Source organism: Blennius ocellaris (assembly GCF_963422515.1).
Source record: "Blennius ocellaris genome assembly, chromosome: 22".
Classification (NCBI taxonomy): domain Eukaryota; kingdom Metazoa; phylum Chordata; class Actinopteri; order Blenniiformes; family Blenniidae; genus Blennius; species Blennius ocellaris.
In genome coordinates, this window is record NC_137671.1 from 7,747,732 (window position 1) to 7,769,873 (window position 22,142).

General features: G+C 43.8%; 1 protein-coding gene across 1 annotated transcript; it reads right to left on the reverse strand.

The window, feature by feature from the left end:
• Positions 1-6,211: 6,211 nt before the first annotated feature.
• Positions 6,212-21,701, reverse strand: brd1a (bromodomain containing 1a). Its single transcript, XM_080517993.1, has 13 exons — positions 21,353-21,701; positions 17,860-19,273; positions 17,050-17,206; positions 16,686-16,817; positions 16,453-16,581; positions 14,452-14,764; positions 14,028-14,348; positions 11,398-12,009; positions 10,827-10,968; positions 10,554-10,687; positions 9,354-9,463; positions 8,820-8,974; positions 6,212-8,267 (listed from the first exon to the last, which is right to left on the reverse strand). The coding sequence occupies exons 2-13, from the start codon at positions 19,254-19,256 to the stop codon at positions 8,084-8,086; spliced, it is 3,786 nt and encodes a 1,261-aa protein (XP_080374119.1). The 5' UTR covers positions 19,257-19,273; positions 21,353-21,701; the 3' UTR covers positions 6,212-8,083.
• Positions 21,702-22,142: the final 441 nt, after the last annotated feature.

The following is a 22,142-nucleotide window of genomic DNA, read 5'->3' on the forward strand; positions in this document are numbered from 1 at the left end:
CACTGGGTTACCTCAGCACCTGCTTCTCATGCTAAAGAACATTTTCAGTCATTTTGGATTCATGGAGGGATTTGACCTTAATAACAAATGTCAGAACACATGGGCATTCGCTTAGATGACTTCACTTCTTTGGATATGCTCCCTCTGGTTTCCATCACCTTACGCATTTGTGGGTGGAATAAGTCCATATACCACGTCAATAACTTCCCCGAGTTCATAACGTGCACAAATATGACCATCACATACAATTTCTTTTCTAAAGATTGTAGACTAAAACATGATATCAGTTATGATAGCAGTTGAAAACAAACAATATAGTAGAGCCAATATGTCAGTTCTGAATGGGCATGATGGTGTGACGCTTTGGTTGCTCACCTCCCCACGAGAAGAGATGCGTTTTTGTTTGTTGCCCCAGGCTCGACCCTTCGTATGTGGAGTTTACATGATCTTCAAGGGTTTTCTCCGGGTACGTCCTCCTGTAAACCAAAAGACATTATTAGTTTGCCTAAATTTGAATATATATATATAAGAGAAAGGCTATTTGTCATCTTCTCCATTGTAGAGAGCAGCTCTATCTACAACTTCAACCCACAGATGTATTTTAATTTTAACCCCAGTTGACTCAAACTTCACTTTTAACAACATTAAGAGTATCCAACCAAGCCTCTAAAGTAAACGTACTCCCTTTCCCTTTCAGCCGAGAAGAAAATCACACACTGTTCGGCTCTCAGCTTGACTTCATTCAGGCTACAGTGGAAGCGACAGTTAGCCTATTTACTTTTATTCTGGACTCGTGCTAATTATCCTAGCTACACAAGTAATTATCTTTCACATCAAAGGGCCATGCTCCGAGCCCCGCTGCCCCCCCCAACCAACCAACCAACCAACCAACCAACCAGCCAGCCCACTGGCGAGCCAGCCAGCCGGCCCCCAGACACACGCCATCATCGCTGCGTTTCCGGAGCCGGCCGATTCATGACATTAGTGGATAATTAGACCATCGCCCGACTGCGTTTGATGGAGGGCACATGTGATGAGCGGACGTCCCCGAGTCGAGGATCCGCGCAGATATGAGACCCAGATTGAACAGTCGCCATCAGATCTCAGGTGTTAATCTGCAGCTTCACTGAAAGCCCGCGTTGCGTTTTACAGATCGGCGGCAAATATATGACATTCCAAGGGATCATTGATGATTTCTTTCTTTTTCTTTCTTACTTCGGCTTCATCCGTGCTAAGCAGCCCTTTCATTTCACCCGTCCTGGGCGCCGTTTCTGATCACAGTCCACTCTGATCAATGAATAATGCAGCTGCCGGTTTGATTGCTGCCCAAAGGCCACAACTTAATGGCAGAGCCTCGCCACTGGGAATATGTACAGCTCTTTTTTGTGCGAATATGCCTCGGTTCATTTCATCTTCTTTTTCAACCAATGCCTCAGAGCTCCCCTTTTCCGGCAAACACACAATAATCAGGTCATCTGGCATCTCGTGCGCGCGGATCCTTCATTAACAATATAACGATAATCTCTGCACAAACATGTGACTGTAGGAGGGAAAATTTACATGAACTGCATTTAAATTCCTTTGAAGTTGTTTGTTTTGCTCACCTTGGAAACACACTATTTCTACTTCTCCTCTGTGGTAAGAAGTAAACGCACCCCATAAATATTTATCTACCTAGGGCCCGTGCTATTCTGGCCCAGTGTTTTGAACGTAGCCACTGGAGATTGAGCCTATCAGGGACCCGCCCTGAGACACAGAGAGAGAGCGAGATAAGAGGGGGGAGGAGACGAGAGAGAATAAAGAAGTGAGCAGTGCAAGGATAATATTTGTGTGTGTGCTCCAAAAAGGGGAAGTAGATGGGTTGTGCCAGACATTTAATGCAGGAGGATTTTTGTATTGGGGGGGGTTCAGAGTGCGTTTCCTTTACGGGTCACCTCACACACCTATGAACTTTCATTCACTCTCAAGAAGAGTCCCTGCGGCATATTTAAGAGTTGGGGTTTTTTTTTTGTACTTGTAGGAAACTATTTCTTTTGTTTTATATTCAAGGTGAAAACATTCCTTTAAACTTCTCAGAGCCCAATGATTCATTGCGACTGTGTGTTTATTCAAAGAGATCCTCCATACAGAGCTGGAATTAGCAGAGTGTATCCAGCAAAAGGACAAAACGGGGACTCTGAAGGAACAGGTGGGTTTTGTCCACAGGGGGCGTATCAGCGCTGGCCTTTCACAGAGAGTTGCGAGTGTGTTCCCTCTCGCTCAGACTTCCTCTCACTGGTCATAGTTAAGTGATTATCCGTCTTCCTGTGATGGACTGGTGCACTGCAAAGAGTTAATCCTGTCTCAAACCGATAATCCGATGGGATTGGTTGCAGTGCCCTGCTGTTAAACTGGTAGAGAAGATAACCCCAAAACTGATCAGTAATTACACAGAAACAGATGAAGTGAATGGGGAGTTACTTAAATGATTGCCTACATTCTGATCAGTTGAGGTTTTTATTCCCCCTCGACAAATCATGTCAACTCAGCTGATCCTATTGATTTAAGATTTATTTGAATGTGAAAGTTATAGCACTTGTTTTAAAATGGTGCCAAAAATTGGCGTTTCCCCAACTTGGATGCAGCATAAATGCATCACAATGATGTCATTGCTGCAATAACGTTTACAATAACACAATGAATAAATTATGAGTGCATTCATAGTGTACATGTCAACAACCCGAGACAATCAGATGGAATCCTAATGCATTATTAGATTGTGTTGACAACGCTTCAACATATCACATAAGCAAGGAGCTTAAAAATAAAAAAAATCAATATTCAACAAGTCAAAAGTCACCAACTGCTCAAACACCGCCAGTAGAAGCTGTAGAAAAACCGAGCACCATCGTATAGAAGGAAAAGCCCGAAAGCACTTAGCTATTAAGTGATCGCGATCCTCAACTTTATTGCATATTGTAAGTAATACAATGTTCGACACAATCATCGCTTTATCTGGTGGGGAAAGTCAAACATGCCAGAGAGGCCATGATGAGTTGTTTTTTTGTTTTTTTTTTCCATATTAAAAAAATATATATATATGTATCACCAAAAAAGGCGACAGGAAGAGGGAAACGTTATCAAGAATTATTTTCCAGGTCTGACACTGGTGTGCAACACAGACAATTCTCGCTGTCACATGGCGACATGGAGCCAAAAAAAACCTGCTGGTGGCACCAGTTCTTAATAATCACATGCATGAATATGGTGCACACACACGCACACACACTTCTGCAGCTGTGCGTTGCTCAGTGAATCATGCTGAAGATGTCTGTGTGGGACCTTTTTTTTTTTTTTTTTAACCCTCTGAACCCTGGTGACACCTCAGCCAGGAGGGAGTATAGGCTAGGATTATACACCCTCGGCCTTGTCACACACACAAAGACATATACATGCATACTCAACTATTTCCTGGTGAGCTCCACAGGCCTCCAGAACTTCAGAGGCCTCCACCTGGATGTTATTGCCGCCCACGGCACCCTGCTCCACCACTCTAATGAGCCAGCCTCAACTCAGTCAAAGTCATCTGATGACACTGATGTGGGGAGATTGATATTCACGCTTGACTCGTCGTCCTCTCCACTTGACTGCTGTGTTTACCTCCCCGCACAATTAGTATCTGGAGAAGAGAGACTGACAAAAGGGGGCAGGGAGAGAGAGAGAGAGAGAGAGAGGCGCAGTCAGACTTTGTTGTGTGTTTGCGTGAGACCACATTAGCTCCAATTGTTTATAAAGATGGGAGATGTCTTTCAACGTGGCTTGAAGGTGGCTTTCTATATCACAGGGCCATTACCAGCTCATTCAATCCCCATAAATGTGCTTTACCTCTCTGAATGTCAGTGAGCCTGAACTAACAAAAAGCTCTATTGGCTTAAACAGAATGCATATTGCAACCGTTTTATTTAATTTTTTTTTTCTGAGCCACATTTGCATCTCAGACGTGCCTGGCTGCGGCCTCTTAAGACGCGCTTAATATGCCAACGAGCCCACGGCGCTGAACTCCTCAAGTGTGCAGGCGCTGGTTCGAGTCCCAGCCCCGACATCGCGGTTTGCAAACTTTTACCTCCGTATTAGCATACAAACAAATAGAACGTTTAAGGCGAATAAATAAATAAATACATGTCTGCCCACTCTCTAGTCTGTCAATGGCAAAAGCAAACTTTAAACTGAAGCCCAGCATCAAACTGCCAGCAGCAGTTATAGCTTCAGGCTAATTTAGCTATAATTGACAGTCTCTTGAATCGGTGCGTTCACCGTTTGAACACGGTAATAAAAAATAAAAAAAATAAAAAACGGTTTGCGCGGTGACTACTGATGCTTCGAGTCCGAGTGACCATGTCTGCAGAGAGCAGGTGGACCCTCACCTGCTGCCGGGCTCCTGAGTGGAAAACACAACACGCTTCCATGATGGAGGGGGATTTATGTGGAGCCACAGCGACCCCCAGTGTCCAACACACGGAACAGAAACTGAATTTTTATTTCTCTTTTATTCTCTTTAATTTATTCTTCCAAATAAATTCCACAAAAATATTTAACTTTTACAACATAATTGTCTCGAACTTGGAATGAGTTCCTGATTCGTCTTTGTATTTTTGATCACCTTTAGAATGTTTCTCCACTTCAACAAACCTCATCCTAAATTATTGGCTTTCAGCTGCAGAGCTTGATGACAATTCTTTTATTTGAATCAGGTGTGTTGGAGATGCTTGAGTGGGACTTGGTAGTGTTGAACAAAGTTTCATGTTACTTTAGCCCAACCTAATCTAGAGTTATAGCATTAGGTTGTTGAGGGTTATTCTCAGCACGCTATCTCAAGGTTGGTGGCTCACCTCCTCATGCAACCTCTACATAGCCGCTAATGTGAATGGATGAGTGTTACTAATCGTGTAAAGTGTTTTTTGGACTGGTGAAGCATTAAAGATGCGCTATATAAATAAAGGCACCATTTAGATTTAAATAAACAAGTGTGCAAATTAAAAAAAGTATGTAGTCTCTCAGCAAGTGTGCATGCATGTTTATTTATCTTCTAAACAAACTAGGTGTTGCTTTGCAAAGTCATCCCACCTAAAAACACAGACACATTAAAAAAGAACACATTCTTGGAAATGGTTTTCTTCCATTTCAAATGATAAAGAGGGAAAATATAATTAGAATATAAGAGGTTTTGAAGCAGTAGTGATTCAAAACGGGACAGATAATGACTAGTTGTAAAACAAGCTTTGAAAAATATTAATAAAACCAAGAAAAAATGAAAAGACAAATAGCATTTTGATTAATCTTAATTAATAGGAACATCGTGGAAGCAGTTTATATGAAGAGTAAAACAATAAAGCATCACAGTGGGCAAGTGAAAATGAAAAATATTCACAGATCAGCGTAGAATATAAACTTTTCTCATCAAAAACCCAAGTTTAAAGGTTTTTTTCCTGCTCACACTGTTAAAACAAGCAGCAAATAAAATGAAAGCTCATTCAACTGTGAGAATCACATTTTAAACCATGAAATGAAAATAAAACACAAATTAACAATACAAATAATTAAAATTAAACAATTTAGTTCTAGGTACTTTAGTTTGTGTTGAAGTTTAAACATGTTTATTACTTAAAATTAGTTTTTGTTGTCACATTATCGTTGTGAAGTCATAGTCGTAATAAATACACACACAAAATGTTGTATTTGTATGTTTTTTTTATTTTTGTTTTGCTACAAAAAAAACAGTCCCAGCAATATTTTTTTATGACCCAATAAAATAAAATAAAAAAACTACTACAGTTGAGTACAAAATGAAATACACCAAAACTACCCAATGCTACCCAGAAAAACAAAAGGCAACAGTATAAAATGAAATGCTTTGAATTCTACTACTACGACAAAAAAAAAAAAAAAAGTTAGAAATTGTACTTAAAAAAGAAGAAGGCATGTGTCCACCACAACATGTGCCCCTTTTATCACTTTACCATTTGCACATCTTTCCTGGGATATAAAGTAATGCAGATACTTTACGATAATTTAACGCAGGCACGTCTCCCTACGACTACAGCAAAACCAAGTCAACAGTCAAATCTGTCACGTTAAAAAATACACTTCCATTTTTTTTTTTTTTTCCTTTTGGCAATAATTCCACTCGTCACACACACACACACACACAAAATGAACAAAAAAAAAAAAAAAAAATCGGCAAAAAAAAAAAATTCTGGGTAGCAACGTTTTTGGTTTCTCGAGAACAAATCAGGTTCTGTGTCCATAACAACAGACTGTGTGTGTGTGTGTGTGTGTGTGTGTGTGTGTGTGTGTGTGTGTGTGTGTGTGTGTGTGTGTGTGTGTGTGAGCGTGTGTATGAGCTTTAGAGACTTACATACCGTGTATTTAAATCATATAAATATATATGAACAAAAATATACTAAAACTATTTTTTTTTTAATAAAAAAAGGATTAATGCCAAAGGGAAGCTTACCATATAAACTTCAATAACTTAAGAAATGAAAGAAAAAAAAAAAGGAAATATGATCTTACATTTTTGAGAAACATTACATTTTAGCCCTAATGTCCTTAATACTAAGGCTTTTGCACATTTTTATTTTTACGGATCATACAGCACTGACAAAATCAGACTTCAGAGCCAAGAATGTATCAAGTATAAATACTAAGAAAACACCTGTACAGTAACCATTTATGTCAAAACTACAAAATAAGTTAATGTCAGGTAGCTGTACAGATTATTTACAGTATAAATACAAAGGGAGGAATTTGTAAAGGATAACCGACTTCATGAAAAACAGGACTTTTGACGGGCTTCAGCTGCAGATTCAACACAACCTCAGAGGGAAACCCGGCGATACAGATTGATAGGTCGTTGGCAAGTATCGACTCCCAACAAAACAAAGCGTGAAATATTTGTTTTAGAAACAACATTATGGGTGCTGCTCTTTATTTGAACTCGCAGCAAATTCTGAGCTCCGGGAGTTATGGTGAAAGGAGAGGGAAATATCATAATGAGCTGCAATTTAGTGTGGAGAGGATCCGGGTTTCCTGTCATTCATGAATGAGCAGATACTTAACCTGAAATGCAGTGTGGAGCCACGCTCATGTTCACAACATGGCAGTGCATGTAATCCGAATACTGCGGCTTCCTCGGTGACATCTGAAGAGCCAAATGCAGATGACATGGAGCCGTGGTTGAATCATGACGCTCTCCATTCGCCGCGACTCCTCCAGAGACACCGCGAACACGTACAACTGCAAAATGCAGCCCGAAGTCATTTTCGTTCGGCATTTTCTCCGCCAGAGACATCCAGAGGTACAAAATGACAAAATCTTAAGAAATCATGAAGCAAATAAATCATTAATATGACTTATTGAGTGGGAGAGTTGTTTTTTTTTTTTTTAAAGCCCGCCATTCTACAAAGCCAGGATTTGCGTTAAAAAAATACTTTTTTTGAAATAAGGAAATGTATTGTTTTAACCACTTCGGCCATTTTTATAGCACCTCGATAAGCAAATGTACAGACACGATTGGCTCACGGCCAAAAAGGAGATTTATGTCCTAAACTCTTCAGCTGCAGCCCAAATTTTAACGGTTGATGTTTCAGTGCTCGTCCTACTTGAAGCCCTGACAGCACTGACAGATCTGGCAAGGCTACCAAAAGGGGTGAAATCAATCACTAACAGTTTTGCCTTGAAATGATGAATGGAAATGGCGAGGAGTGGAGGGTGATGAAACGGTATTCTCCAAGTGCAGCTACAAGTCTGGAGGTGGGGGGGGGGGGGGGTTACATATCGACATTCATTTCAGCAGCAGCCCATCGGCACATGGTAAGAAGTGGGAATGGAGGAGGAGGAGACGACGCCGGTCGCTCAGTAAACATTTTAAGTCTCCTGCAGAGACGGGAGGGGATCACGAGTTTTGGTGTGGGGTGGTGAGAACTTATTTGGTACAGGAGAGGTACACATGTGTGTGTGTGTGTGTGTGTGTGTGTGTGTGTGTGTGTGTGTGTGTGTGTGTGTGTGTGTGTGTGTGTGTGCTGGCAGAGAGGCTGCGGCACCATCAGTCCACATCACTGAGGTCGCTGACTGGCTCGTCCTGCACTATGCTCAGGTGGTTCATGGCACGGCTGAAGGCGATCTGGACAGCCTTTCGCACGCTGGACGTGCGTCCCTCCATCATTTTGATCTTGTCTATGGTCTTGTCCATCCCCAGAGGAACCATCTTGGACCTAGGAAGCCATTGCCTGCGGCGGCAGAAACAACACAGCGCCGTTAGATCGCCACGGCGTCGGCCACGTCGAAAAAGTTTGTTCTGTTCAGGAAAAGGCAGCTTCATGGCCCCACGGGCGAAAAACGCTTTAGGTCGACTTGGTAATTTACCTTTATAGTGAGAAAATCTGAGTCACGCAGCCAATTGACCAATTCTCTGAAATGCTTTTAATTCTCCAGATAACCCACTGTGTCGTGGTAATTGGGTATTTAACTAATCAACTTATTGTTTCAACAATTCCATTCATCCTTTTTTTTTGTGCAGACACACAACTGAAAATATCTCGTATTCACTGACGTCTTAATAGATCAAATGTGTTGGGTAGTGTTTTTTAGAGTATGATGGGAGTCCAGGTGAGAGTTTTCCATGCTTTTTGAGACGAGGGCCATTTGTCGACTCCTGACAACGGGTGTCACGCAGTCGCGGGAGAATAATGACGAGCCGACGGACGGGTTGGCAGGTTCGCCCTCGTGCGAAGCCGGCGTGAAGCTTAAATCACTCCCGCCGGATAGCGGCACTCACTCACCAGCTGCGCTTGTTGTCGAAGAAGAGGACGAGGTAGAGTTTCTCTTCGGCTTTGTACTGCATCTGCTCGCCGATCCGGAGCACGTCCATGGGGGGCATGGGGATGGACACCCCGTTGTGCTGGCAGCCCACCCGCGGCATGTGAGGGTCGATGATCTGGACGCAGCAGGAGGGGTGGGGGGGAGGGGTGAGGGGGGGGCGACAGGGAGAGTTAAGCACGCGCTGACGTGCACGGAAATCACACATTGGCATAGAGACGAACATGTGTTTGTTTTCCTGGTTTGTCCTCGCATGCAAAAGAAAGAAAAATAAAAATAAAAAACACAGGCTCAGAGTGAAAGAGTGCCACCTAGAGAGAAAAGCCAACACTGGAAAAGAACAGCTGCAGCTAAAAGTGTCGGTTTGTCTTCTGGGACTCGGATGTCATAATTAAGTTTGTTCTAAATCGAATAGGTGGCGACAAAACTTCAGAGTGAAAAGACTCAAGTCATGCTCTCTCTCTCTCTCTCTCTCTCTCGCTCACATAAACACTCACCAAGGCAGGGTAGGAAGGGTATCCACTACATTTGGCCCAAACTAGCTTTAGGGGTTCCAATGCAACTGTTGCAGCACTAGCGGGCATCCAAATATTGCTGTTGCCAACCTCTATGGAAGCGGGAACAACACCAAACAAGTTATGTGTGGGCTTCAACGCACACGGGAAACACAATTGCACAAGCCATGCTAGGAGGCGCAAAGGGGGCGCGCAGCAAAAACCAGGGTGGGAAATTCACTTTAAGAACTACAGTGAATGATGGATATTCAGATTTATCAACCGCTTTTAGCTTTTAATTGGCCAAATAGGGAGTTTTTTTTTTTTCTTTTTTTTCTTCTCGAAGAGGCTGGAGAGTGCAGATGCTGACTGGTCAACTGCCACGGTGGCAGGCGGAGTCCAAACACCGGCTGGCCGCTGCCAGGAGGCACGAGGAATTGGCCGATGGCGCCCGGTAATTTCCCACCCTGCTTTTAATGGATGCGCGAATACCAGGTGTCTGCAAGTTGATTTGAGTTACAACTTTCACAGCCGAGTGAAACACTTCTTTCACGGAGCGCTTTATAATTCTTGACGCCTTTTGAAAATGAAAGTAGCTGCAGACATCTGGAAGCACGCACGTCTTACTTAATTGCTCACTCGTCACACAGAATGACATGAGGTAGAACAAATGTTGCATTTGACGAAAAGTCCAAATGTGTACATTTTTCTGCTATGCTAGAACGGACAGCCCTCTCATCATTTAACCAGGCTTTTATTTGTATTTGTCTCTATTTTGTTATATCTAGTGAGTTTAAATATTCTATATTTACTTAAAAACAAAATTTTGACATAGGAATATTTTTTAATCATTAAAATAATCGTAAATAAAATATAAAATGTTTACTATAAATAAATAAATAAATAAATAAATAAATAAATAAATAAATAAATAAATAAATACATAAATACATAAATAAATAAATAAATAAATAGTTAAAAAATAAAAACAATAAATAAATAAATCTGAATTAATTACTCAATCACATTTGGGAAGAATTATTTTTTAATCTATTTTCTTTGAATTATGGTGAACTTTCTGTTGCCAGGCAATATGACGGCTGGGAAAGAGTATGAAATGAATCAACAATCACAGTCACAAATATTGACCCCAAACCCGCAACATGCGTGTTTATTTACTTTAACAATGCGGGGGAAAGTTACCGGCGGCAATCCGAGCAGCTTTTGCAAAGTTCCCCGTTTCGATGCACGCGATCAGTTCACTCTTGTCGTCCACAGTGTTTCTCCGGACCAGCGCGGGTTTCCCCTTCCCGCATTTTGGAAGACTGAGAATAGTGCTGAGAGAGCAGACACACATAATACACAGACACAGACACACACACACACACACACACAGACACACCACAAGGTCGACTTTAAAAGCTGAATATGTGGTGCCGCTGAACCAACATACTGAACAAACACACGGTGCATCACCTGGTGCTTCCCGGCAGGCTGCTGCAGGAGGAGATGGAGGACTCAGAGGCGCAGCGTCTCCGTGGCTCCACGGGTCGGCTGCTTCTTCCGGTCGCCTCTAATTCCTTCTCTTCCTCCACCTCCAGAAAACCACTCGACAGGCCTGAGAGGAGCCAGAGCAGAAATTCACAGCCAAGTACAAAAAAAAAAAAATATCCCGCTGTGATCCAAAAGCTGCGATCTGAATCCGAGCCACCGCTGTCAAAACGATGGGCGATGATGAAGCCGCAGCTTGTTCAGCCAATCTCTAATCTAATTTAAGCAAACAGATGCAGACGAGTAAACAAGTGTCTGGAGTTCCTTACGACTGTGCTCTTTGAAATTTGACGGTGACGACTTGTAAGCAGTCGAACAGCTAATTGCGACGTCTGCTTTGCCAGCTTCATCATTTGGCACTGAAGTTACGCACCCGTTTTTTTTTTTTCACAGTTTTCGAAAGATGCCATATACTGTGCGTTCAATATAAACAAAAAACTTCTTAAGTTTGAGGCGATTGTACTTCAAACGGCACTTCTCTCCACATAATTCTTACCCGTGTCGAGTCTTTTCACAGGCGAGCCGCCCTCTTCCTCGTGCTCTCCGTCGCCGCCCTCCTCCTCGCTTTCTCCGTCGGCGCTGTGTTTCCTCTTCTTGCCGTGAAGCAGCGTCTCCAGCCTCGGTATAACCACCGACAAGAAGGATTTGGAACCCATTTGGCCGCCGTCCTCGTCCTCGTCCTCCTCCCCGTCCTCCTCCCCCTCCAACCCCTCCTCGCCCTCTTTGCCGCCCACGCCGTACGGCCCCTCGTCCTCGCTCCTGGCCGGCTTGTGCGGGCTGGCCGTCTTCGACTTGCGGAAGAGGACGGCGGTCCGGCGGCCGACGGCGCCCGTGGGCTCGGCGAGCGTGGACGTGGCCACCACGCTCACGTCCCCGTCCAGCAGAGCGCTGTGTAGGCTGTCGTGCGAGTGGCCGTTGAGGCGCGGGGCGGACGAGAACAGGTCCGGCAAGTCCTCGTCCAGCTTGAGGCGCTTGGCCTGAGACTTGTCCTCGCAGTCCGGGGCGGCGTCGATGGGTTTGAGGGTGGGGGGTTCGGGATCTGCCTCTGAGTGGATGAGGGGGGGGATGGAGTCCGACGGCTCCAGTGTCGGAGGAAGAGACTTGTCGCCTAGAAGATAAAAGACAACAGACAGGAGTTGTTTTTTTTAAGTATACATTCTTATTTGGCTTTTGGATTCATTCAGCATGAGTCAATGCATGGGTCAAAAAAGAACTAGTGTCCCTCTTCCCAATCTTTAAAATCACTGTGCCATTTTGTTAAACTGACTCACTACTGCCACCTAATGCACACAAAAATATCACGAACCAAACTCAACATGCTGCAGCTTTAATGTTCTGTAAAATTACAGTTTAATCTGCAGTTCGAAACCAAAATCACAAACAAATGTAACAAGTTCCCCTCATGTTGAAGGCCGTATAACACAACCTGCAGCCATTACCAACAACAATAACCTGCGATGCATTTCCCCTCCTGTTTGCAGAAATGCTGACACTGCACATTGTCCTATGACTGGTTTTATTTTATTATCATACAGGCGGAAAAAAAAACAACAACACCATTTAACATATACCGGGGTTCTTCTATGAATAAAAAATGAGAGCAAAGCTACTTTTTCTCCCGCGCCGGCTCGTTACAGGGCGGTTTTCTCCGGACTTGGTGTGACACGGCAGAAGTGCTGCGCGAGCCCGAGCTGGAGGACGCCGATGTCACAGTGTGATGCTGCAGTCACGCTGTGTTACGACCGTGTTTACAAATATTGGTTGTGATGCTGGCGGGTTATTATTTGTTCCGTCGTGGACGCCGATTACGGCGAGCCGATTTGGAGATCGGTTCCAGGGGAAAACACCACAATGCTTTTGGCAACAAGCGCCGCCGCCATGCACACCTTAAGCTGTTCGTATCTGGCTCAGTGATTTGGAAGAAAGACTTCACAAAAGTGCATCAGTAAGCCTTTCAAACGATTTAAGTGTTCGGGTTTACAGCATATAGATCACTTCCAGGGTGCTTTGTTTTTCTTCTTTTTTTTTTTGGTCTTGTCTCGGAACAAAACTGAAAGCATTCGCACACAAAAAGAAACAATGGCTCTTCCTGCGCTGACATTTAACAGCCTTTAACTGCTGCAGCGAGAGCACAGTAAATTAGAACAACAACTTTCGGATGCCGAACTTCTTTGTCGAATACGGCGCGTTCAAAATAGAAAAACAAGGTTAGATGCTACCCAACAGTTAGAAAAATGCCGTATGATGATCATTAAATCAGAACTTTTACAGATATCTTGAGAATATACTCTGAAATTAATTAACTTACTGTCACATTTTGCAAAATATGAGATGCAATGAGATATTTATATGTAATCTTTGCTTTAACAGTGAGCATGCTGCATCTTTCAATAGAAACACAGTAATTCCATCTCTGTCTGCAAAATAATCAAAACCCCTTTTATCACTATCCAAGCTGGACCAAAGACAATATTTTCTGCTGAAGAAGTGAAGAAGTTTATGGAGTGAAAAATACTTCTCCCACTTATTTTGTGCGGGACATTAGGAAAGAGTTTTGTTTGCTCATCTTTTTGAGTTTTTGTTGGAGAAAGCATTTCTGTGGCATACTGCAAGAGAATACATTAGAATTTATTGTCATTATTTAAGAGCAAGCAGCTCGAGTCGGCAGTTTAACAACAAGCGTGACAATAAAACTGGAAAACGTTTTGAATATAAGGTGTGCGCGGCCGATTTTAAAGTCTATCCGATGATGCTTTGAAGACGTTTTCGAATTGTGTCAGATACATGGAGTGCTGTCGTTTTATGCATTTAAAGCGAAGGATTTAGAAAGGCAGCAAGCCCTTATTATATGACCTTTTTTTTTCATATAAAACAATTTCTAGCATGTTTCAATGCCAGTTTCCACAAACAACTAAGATAGAAAATTACTTCTCTGTTATAACAGCCTAATAATGAGATTTCACAGCCACGTGTTCGTCTTTGAGGGGCTATAAATACTTTGCTTTGGGATACACTGGGAAGGGAGACGTCATGTGATATCTTAAGTTGTCGGGCTGAAGTCTGACCTCTGATCTGTGCTTGGGGACATTCGGGACACGTGATTACAACGTCCACATCCGTACATACCCTCATCATCTGGGAAGTGCCCGTTGGGCTTCGGCCCCTCTTCTTTGATTTTAGTCGGCCCCGGGTGCAGCGGAGCCGGGGCCGACGACAACGACGCCGATGGAGGAGTGGAGGACGAACAAAGGTGGTGGAAGGGCAGGGCTCTCTTTAGGCTCATTTCGCTGCGCACGTCGTTGATGGTCTTTTTGAGCAGCTTCATGCGCTTGCTGCGGGAAGGGCTGGACTTCATCGCACAGGTCAGGTCGAACTTTTCCAGGAGCTGCTGCAGCTGCTTGTCCAGTGACAGGTGCTCCCGGTTCGCTGGCACGAGGAGACGGTCAACTGTGAAGGAGAAATGACGGAATGAAGGAGGTGGGAAAACTAGTTTTCCCTTAAACGATTCGATAAGACGGTCTACCTGACTCGTCGTTATTTTCTCCCTTACCGTCCTCCCAAGAAAACGACGGCGCCGCTTTGATCTCAGGGGCTTCGTCCAGATGCATGCCGCTTTCCCTGTCAAAGCCAATTTTCTCCACGTCTCGCCGGGTTTTCCGGAGCAAGGCTCCGCCCTGGTCCCGGAGGCGAACAGCTGCTCGGTAGAAATACGTATCCTTCGAGTTATACTTCATGCAGTTATCGACGATGAGGTTGAAGTCTCCCTCAAATCCATCAAAGTTGTTGTAGCGCTGAGCATCGATGCGCTGACGCATGGTGGAGAAATCCATCGGGTGCTTGATGTGATCGAGGTAGTCAGGCACCTACAGGAAATAAAAGAGATACACAAGACGTTTTAATTAATTTTAATAAAGATCCTGCAGCTACTCCAATGCATCATCAGTTCAAGACCGTTTCAACATGTTGATACGTGGTCGACTGAACTCCAGAATCAAAAGTCGCGCCCAACGTGGGGCTCGAACCCACGACCCTGAGATTAAGAGTCTCATGCTCTACCGACTGAGCTAGCCGGGCTTGGTAAACAAACTTCAAAGCTCCCCTATGTGTCGGTGGACTTTAATCTCGGGTTACACATTCCATTTACCAGGAAGTCACATTGCTCAACGCCGTCTACAGAAGGGAGGGGTTGTGATTTATAACCGGACTTGCTGGGATCAGAACAGGACGCAAGAGTGGAACTGGCTGTGAAGCGTTTTTTTTTTTTTTCCCTGGCCTGTTCAAGAGCACCTTTTAACAGATGGTTGTGAAAGGGGAACAGGAACATTAATTATTATGGTGTGTGTGTGTGTGTGTGTGCATGTATGGTTTAATCATTGTTATTGCCTGTCTGACTACTTTGTTTTTGACATTTTACGAACAAAAAATGGAAAATCCCAAAAAGAATATCATTAAATTTGAAAGTGATGACATGTTGGTGGATGGTCAGGCTTATTTTCTAGTTAGATTAACCCACCAATCATTGAAACACACATCCCAGAGTGTTGTCTACGGACACTTCAATACCTAAAACATAATGAAGAACACAACACCATTTTTACTCAAAAGGCTCTAAATTGGAAACACTTATCTGATTTCTGCAAAAGATTCGCCTCAGATCTTCAATTTAAAAACATCAACCAGGTAAAATGAGTGGAAGATGCTAACCAGATGTATACACTTAAAAGCAGCAACACCTACTGCAATGTTTAGATGTTTAATCATGTATTTTATGCGCGTCTTAAATGTACAACAATTTATTTAGTAAGAAACAAGCATTTATGCAAAGGTGACCAAATATAATTATGACGGGTTAAAGTGACAGTTACAAGCTTCTGTATTATCACCGGAAAGAACGCAATCATTACTATCACCTCTTCAATTTGAGTAAAATCTTACATCAACTTTTACCTGATGAGTCTCTACATTTATGTCTGATGTTTTTGTCGATTCACCACCGATAGCCGACAGGCAGAAAATCCCATAAGTGAGTGAAAATCCTGATGATAACAGTCGTAAAGTGCAAAGGTGCTTTTAAAAATAACTACAATGTCCAGCTGTGTAAACCAGTTTAAGAAAAATACTTTACAGTTCTTTTTAATAGTCGTCAGTACAATTGAAATATCAGTTTGAAATTTTACACCCTTAAAAAAATTGGTCTGCATTTTCTTTTCTCAGTTTGAGTAAACCATTAGCATTATTGAAAGGTACAAGCTTCATTCAATATTTCAGTTGTGCACTGGGGGCTTGATGAGACGATGTGTTGTGATATCGTCATAAAACAGACAACAGCAGAAGAGATTGAACGAACAGCGAGTCAGAGATACGAGAACATTTAAAAAAACAGAACAACACAAGAAGCTGGATATTTTTGCAGTTCGTGTATATTGATAATTCACCAGGCAAGTGATCAGGGTGAGTAGGGAAATGTCCGAAGGAGAAAGTAGCGCAAGACTCAGTGTGGGCCGTGGCTCCAGCAGAATGAGAGAGTGTTGGAGCATCTGCTGCAGCTCACCTCACTGACATCCACAGGCTGGGTGAAGATCCGGGCCTGGTCTTTGGCCTGGAGCTGGTCCAGGAGGTTTCTGAGCAAAATGCTAAAGGGACTCAACTGCATCTCCAGGAGGGTCTCCTGTAGCTTGATCTGCAGCACAGCACAAAAAAAAAAAAAAAAATCGGCATCAACACTCTGGATGTATTTGGCACATTTCTTGTTGTTCGTCAGTCAGGAATTGTCCCACAACCCACCTCTTCCCTCTTGAGCTTTTCCCTCTTGCGGATGAGCTCCAGCAGCAGTCGGGCTCTCTCCAGGTCGTGTCGGAGGCGGTGCCATTCTTTTAGCTGTTCTTTTAAGGCCCTGCTTTCTTCCTCATTCTGCCTCTGGGGGGGAATCACAATCACATTTGCATGTCAAAAAAAAGACCCCAAAAAAACCTCATTTCCCTAAAACTTTTGTCTGCGATAATTACTGTAACTTTTTGGTTCTCATCAGCAGAAACAACACAACTGCTGAATGGCTCCCTCACTTTTTTTTAATGGGTCTACAAGCAACTACATTTCTGCTACAAGGTAAAAACTAAGACTCTTGTGGTTGAATGACACGTGAACAAACCGGTTGTGCATTCTTCTGTGACTGCAGGCTTGTCTGAAGGCGTCTGATGAGGGGCAACCCATTCCTGGACTGCCTCTTCAGCGTCCAGTAATTTAGGGCCAGCTCCACAAACGCTTTCTTCTTTTGAACCGACACCTGGTTCAGGATAGTTTGTAACCTAGAAGAGAGGCCGGCGTTACGAGGCGAGCCAACAGAGCCAGTGGCAGACGTACAAAATACGAAGAAATGCCACAAACGGTCTGCGTTTAATCAGATGGCGGCTGTGGTTTTCCAGAGAAATATCAAACTTAGCCAAAGGTAGGATTTCACCAGAACAGTAAGATGAATACGTGTGAAAACAAAAATAGACACCTCTATCTACTAATAGTTTCCAATTACCTTGCAAATAAGACATGCGTGTGTAATGTGGAGTGCAAATGATCGCTTTACGATTGACATCATAAACAATGTTTTAATGTTTTTTTTCAGCGCATCTCAAGGACTGGTGGATACAGCTCAGCCACAGTGTTGCATGTGCGTATTAAGTCATACTGTTCTTTCAAATGAAACACAGCATTGAATGTTTTATCGATCCTCAGAAAGCAAAAGAATAACTTTACTGGACTCCGCCAAACTGTTAGTCGACTTGCTCTGCAGTTTGTTCTTTGCAAGGAAGTGATGCCAAGTGAAGTTTGGAGTTGTGAACAAACTGCAATGTTAACAATCTTTATAGAGGTTCAGCTTTGATTCACAGGATTTTTTTTTTTTTTTTAGTTAAATCTAATTCAATAGTCCATCTTAACCACACATCACAACAGTTAACAAATATACCTGTGTGCAGGGAAAGTAGGCACAGGAACAGGAGCTGGAGCTTCACTTTCGACTTCTGGCTCAGGCTTCTTACTCTTACCCTTCTTTTTCTGTTTTCCTTTCGAATGTCCTTTACCATTCCCTTTGCCCACTTTCTTATACAGTCCGTTTTTGGGTTTGGCGTCGTCATATATGGTGAGAGGCCTCTTCACGCACCCGTTGGGTGTGTGAACTCCACAGTAGGCCGTCTTTTTCACAGAGAAGGTGGGCTCTCCACTATCGGTCACCTCTTTGATCGGCTCCATCTTCATGAAGAGGCCGGCCTTCTGGGCGCAGCTGACGTGAAAGGCAGTGTAACAGTTGGCTTTGTGGCATTGTATGCACGCCCCGACGCCTTTCTCCTTACAGAGGTAGCAGGTGAGCTTCCAGCGGGCCGGGGGAATGTGGCTGATGCCGTCGATGGGCTCGATGAAGGTGGTGTTGGAGAAGCCGACCTCGGGGACCCAGAGGGCGCACACCACGTGGCCCCAGCGGTCGTCGTCCGTCTTCTTCACCGCGCCACCCTTGTTGGGGCACAGGATGCAGTCTGCAGGCACGGCCGGCGACTGGAGGCAGTGCCTGCAGTGCCACTGGCCCTCTGGAATGTAGGGCACGCCGTAACATTCTTGGTGCACGGCCACGTTGCACATGTCACAGAAGAGGATCGCGTTGCTGTTGTGACACTCTCCGTCCATGCAGATGCAGCAGACGGCGTCCTCGTCAATGGGGACTGTCTTTTCACTCCCCTGGTCCAAGCTCTCCAAATGCAACTCTTTCTCAAAGCGGTCAATGAGGAACTCAAACACATTGTGAGAAACCTGACTGACGCCTTCGCTTCGCCTTTTTTCATTGACCAAATCCAGCCAGGCGTAATCTTCCTCATCCATGTCATATTCCGTTTCCTCGTCAAGTTCTTCTTGTGTCTTTTCTGTGTATTTAAAGTAGGCAGCTTGGCGCTTAGGGACTGCAGGAAGGTTGTATTCCACGGTGCGAAATTTAGGCTCTGGAAGCTTTGGGCTGGCATTCCCACTTGTCGGTTGTCCGCCTGCCTCTGCTGGGCTCGTGATACCCAGTGCAGCGTTTCTCTTCTCTTGGTTGTTCTTCAGTCGGACTGATCTCAGGAGGACCTGCTGCTGAGGCTTCTCGGCATTCTCCTTATTGCTGGTACACTCCATCATCTCCTGCACCATGGGGTCGTCGTCAGAGATCACGTCCAGCTTGTCATATATGCTGAGCCGGTGGATGCGCCCGTCGAGCTCGAACTCCACCATGCGCTGCGCCTGGGCATACGTCAGGATCTGCTTGTTGGGGGAGGGCTTGATCGGAGAGGGCGGCCGCTGCGGCACCGAAACCCGGTGCTGCCGAGCTTTCTTCTTCATCCTGACACTCCGTGTTGCTGCATGGACAGAAGGTAGCAGAAGGGGAATGTTAGACCTCTGCATGTGGTTCATGGCTGACAGGAAAGTTGAACCAAACAAAGAATAAAGAGTTAAACCATCACACACATTGACACAACAGATTTAACTAAATTTGCCGGTATTTTTAAATATCGGTTTGTGTGCTTCCTCCTTCAGATGATGTGATGATTCCACCTTCTCCTACATGGATTTCTACAGAGCACAATATATTTTACTGGTACCAACACTGGACTTAATGTGATGTTCTACAGTATGACAAAATAACTTTGGAATCTATTTGTGACTACAGAGAAAGTCTATTTGGCCAGTGTGTATTTACGAAACAAAAGGTATTTTATGTGATTCATGTGACATTCTGGATTCTGAGAGTGTGGTTACCATCGGAAACAACCAACTTGTCCCAAACCGGAGCCCACCAAATCACAATTTACTTATTGTTAACTTTAATACCCTGGAGTTTGAGCTACATGTATACTTCATCTCTCGTGAGTGGCTATTTACTTTATATGCATGCGCTTTAAAATGTTTTCACACCCATGAGTTCAACATTGTAGCCTTAAGCAGAGCAACCTGGATGGATTGAAGTCTGCATGGCATTAGGTTTACTCACTGCTTCCAGTCAGGAAACAAAGTGAAGCAGCTTTTAATTCCTGCACTCACCTGTGGAACATACTTCCTGACAAACACTGCTTTTAAACCAGGCTTTAAAATGCTAATATTTGCTCTTGCTTTTCAATGAACAATACATTTTATGATTTTTATTACCTTTGCCATCATAAAGTTTTGACTTATCTATTATGTCTTTATGTATTTAATTATTGTAATCACTTCAGATTAAGATTCTTAATCACCCTATTTTAATGTAGTTCATGTTGAAACACTAACTTACCTTGCATCTGAATAAAATAAATGTACCTTGCCATGTATAAGTCACCAGTCCAAACAGTTAGTTTATCAATGGTGATAATTGCAAGCTCTAATTGTAAATGGACTATTACTTTGATTGTATGTGTCCACAGAAGCACATGGTGCTGCAGTGGGTTGTGTTTTCACCTCACACTCTGGATTCAAATACCAGCCGGACCTTTCTGTGTGGTTTGCATGTTGTTCTTGTGTGTGGTGAGCTTTTCCTCCATGTACTGTGATTTCCTTGTCAAGTTAATCGGGGACCATAAATTGCCCCAATATGTATAAATGTCAGTATGTGCCCATGCCCTTGCTCCAGCCTCTCAGGATAAAGTGGTATAGAAGTTGGATATTGCAAGCTGTAATCTTAAATGCCATTAACAATCAGTGTATTTTATGCATTACTTTATGTGTGCCCGGTATGGTTTTCCCACCATGCCAAATACCTAATAATTCCAAAATTAACCATGCACTGTCTCATACATTGCATGATCTTACGTTCCTAAATGGAAAAAAAAAACCTCAAGCGATTGTCGAAAATTAAACAACATTTCATGTGTTGACCACAACTATCTCAGAATCCCATGCTAACAAATCCTAATATGAAACATACAGGTTGTTTACCTTTCTTTCCCCCAACAAAAGTCAAAATGGAGTAATAAGAGTAGACCATTTGGTCGTTTCAGAAAGCAACGGCGTTGCAGATGCATGTTGTTGACGTGTGCAGTTATATTTAAACGGCAGGATGTGTAGTCGCTGTGTTGTGAGTAGCTTTAAGTAGCTGTAGTACGCCTTGGCTTTTCTCAATGAGCTGGGGGCATTTAAACGCGGTGGGAGGAGTATTCCCACATCGCCTGTGCCAGAGTTAGCACTTGGCCATTTGGTGCACGGATACTAAATTCCTTTTACACTAAATAAAGACTCACACACAGCGAAAGTGGCCATAGTGCTAACAATAACAGTAGCTAACCGGCTAACAAGCGAAGGGGAGAAAAAAAAACCCGAAGCTCTCCACTAAAAAAAACAACCCTAAAACTGCAGCAAATGTCGTCAAACGAAACACAGGAAAACGTGCTATTAAACATGCATTTCTTCTTTTCTGCACAATGCGGGGTTTTCTCGTCGTTTTAAGGCGAACGAAAAGCACGTACCTCGTAGTCACGAACAGTTTTGCTCGAGGGAAGAGACGTTAGCTCGGCTTACAAAGCCACGGCCTGCTAAAGTGGCTTTAAATCCGCGTTCTCATCCGACGGGCGGCGCGGGGGCTCGTTTCACTTCCTAATAATAATAACAGTAACAATAAGAGACAAAGAGGCCCGCTCGGCGCCCGTGTGGCTTCGACGTTGGATTCGAGGCAGCTATTCGCGTTGAGGGCCATTCATAGGCTTGTGGAGTCGAGCAGGAGCGGCTAGTAGCAGCAGCAGCGGCAGCAACACGGACGGTTCATCCCCCCAACACAACAATGCGTTGAGCAGACAACTCCCACCAGCACGCACGGCCCTGCGTGTGACGCTGGAGGTCATGTCGGCAGTGGGTGAGCGAGCGAGTCGGAGGAGATCTCGCAACAAAAGCCCATCTGTCACACAATCAATGCATCCCCGCGAGCCTCGACGCAGACGACAGCGCAAGTCCACGAAACAAAGCCCGAATGGAGGAGCGAGTTGAGCCGCGACGTCGTGTTTAGTGTGTGGGTCGAGTCATGAAATGACTTGGGTTTCAAACTGGGATTGCACTCTTGCCTCTGTCATTATTTGACTACACGGATCACACACAGTCACAGAGGACAGGCAGGTCACAGATAACAACAAATCCTTTTTTTTTTTTTGCCCCACCCCAGTGACCGATTTGCCCCCCAGACAGTGCGAGCAATAACGAGCCATGTATTCATAAATAAGCATAGCAACATATTCAAATATCTTAAAAGTTTGAAACAGATTATGG

Bases quoted from the DNA above. Each gene is read 5' to 3' on its own strand.
- brd1a (XM_080517993.1), bottom strand. From the start codon at position 19,256: ATGAAGAAGAAAGCTCGGCAGCACCGGGTTTCGGTGCCGCAGCGGCCG. The intron at 12,010-14,027 runs GTATGTACGGAT...TTTATCTTCTAG, and splicing joins GCACTTCCCAGATGATGAGG to GCGACAAGTCTCTTCCTCCG. The intron at 10,688-10,826 runs GTGATGCACCGT...CTGCTCTCTCAG, and splicing joins AGCCTGCCGGGAAGCACCAG to CACTATTCTCAGTCTTCCAA.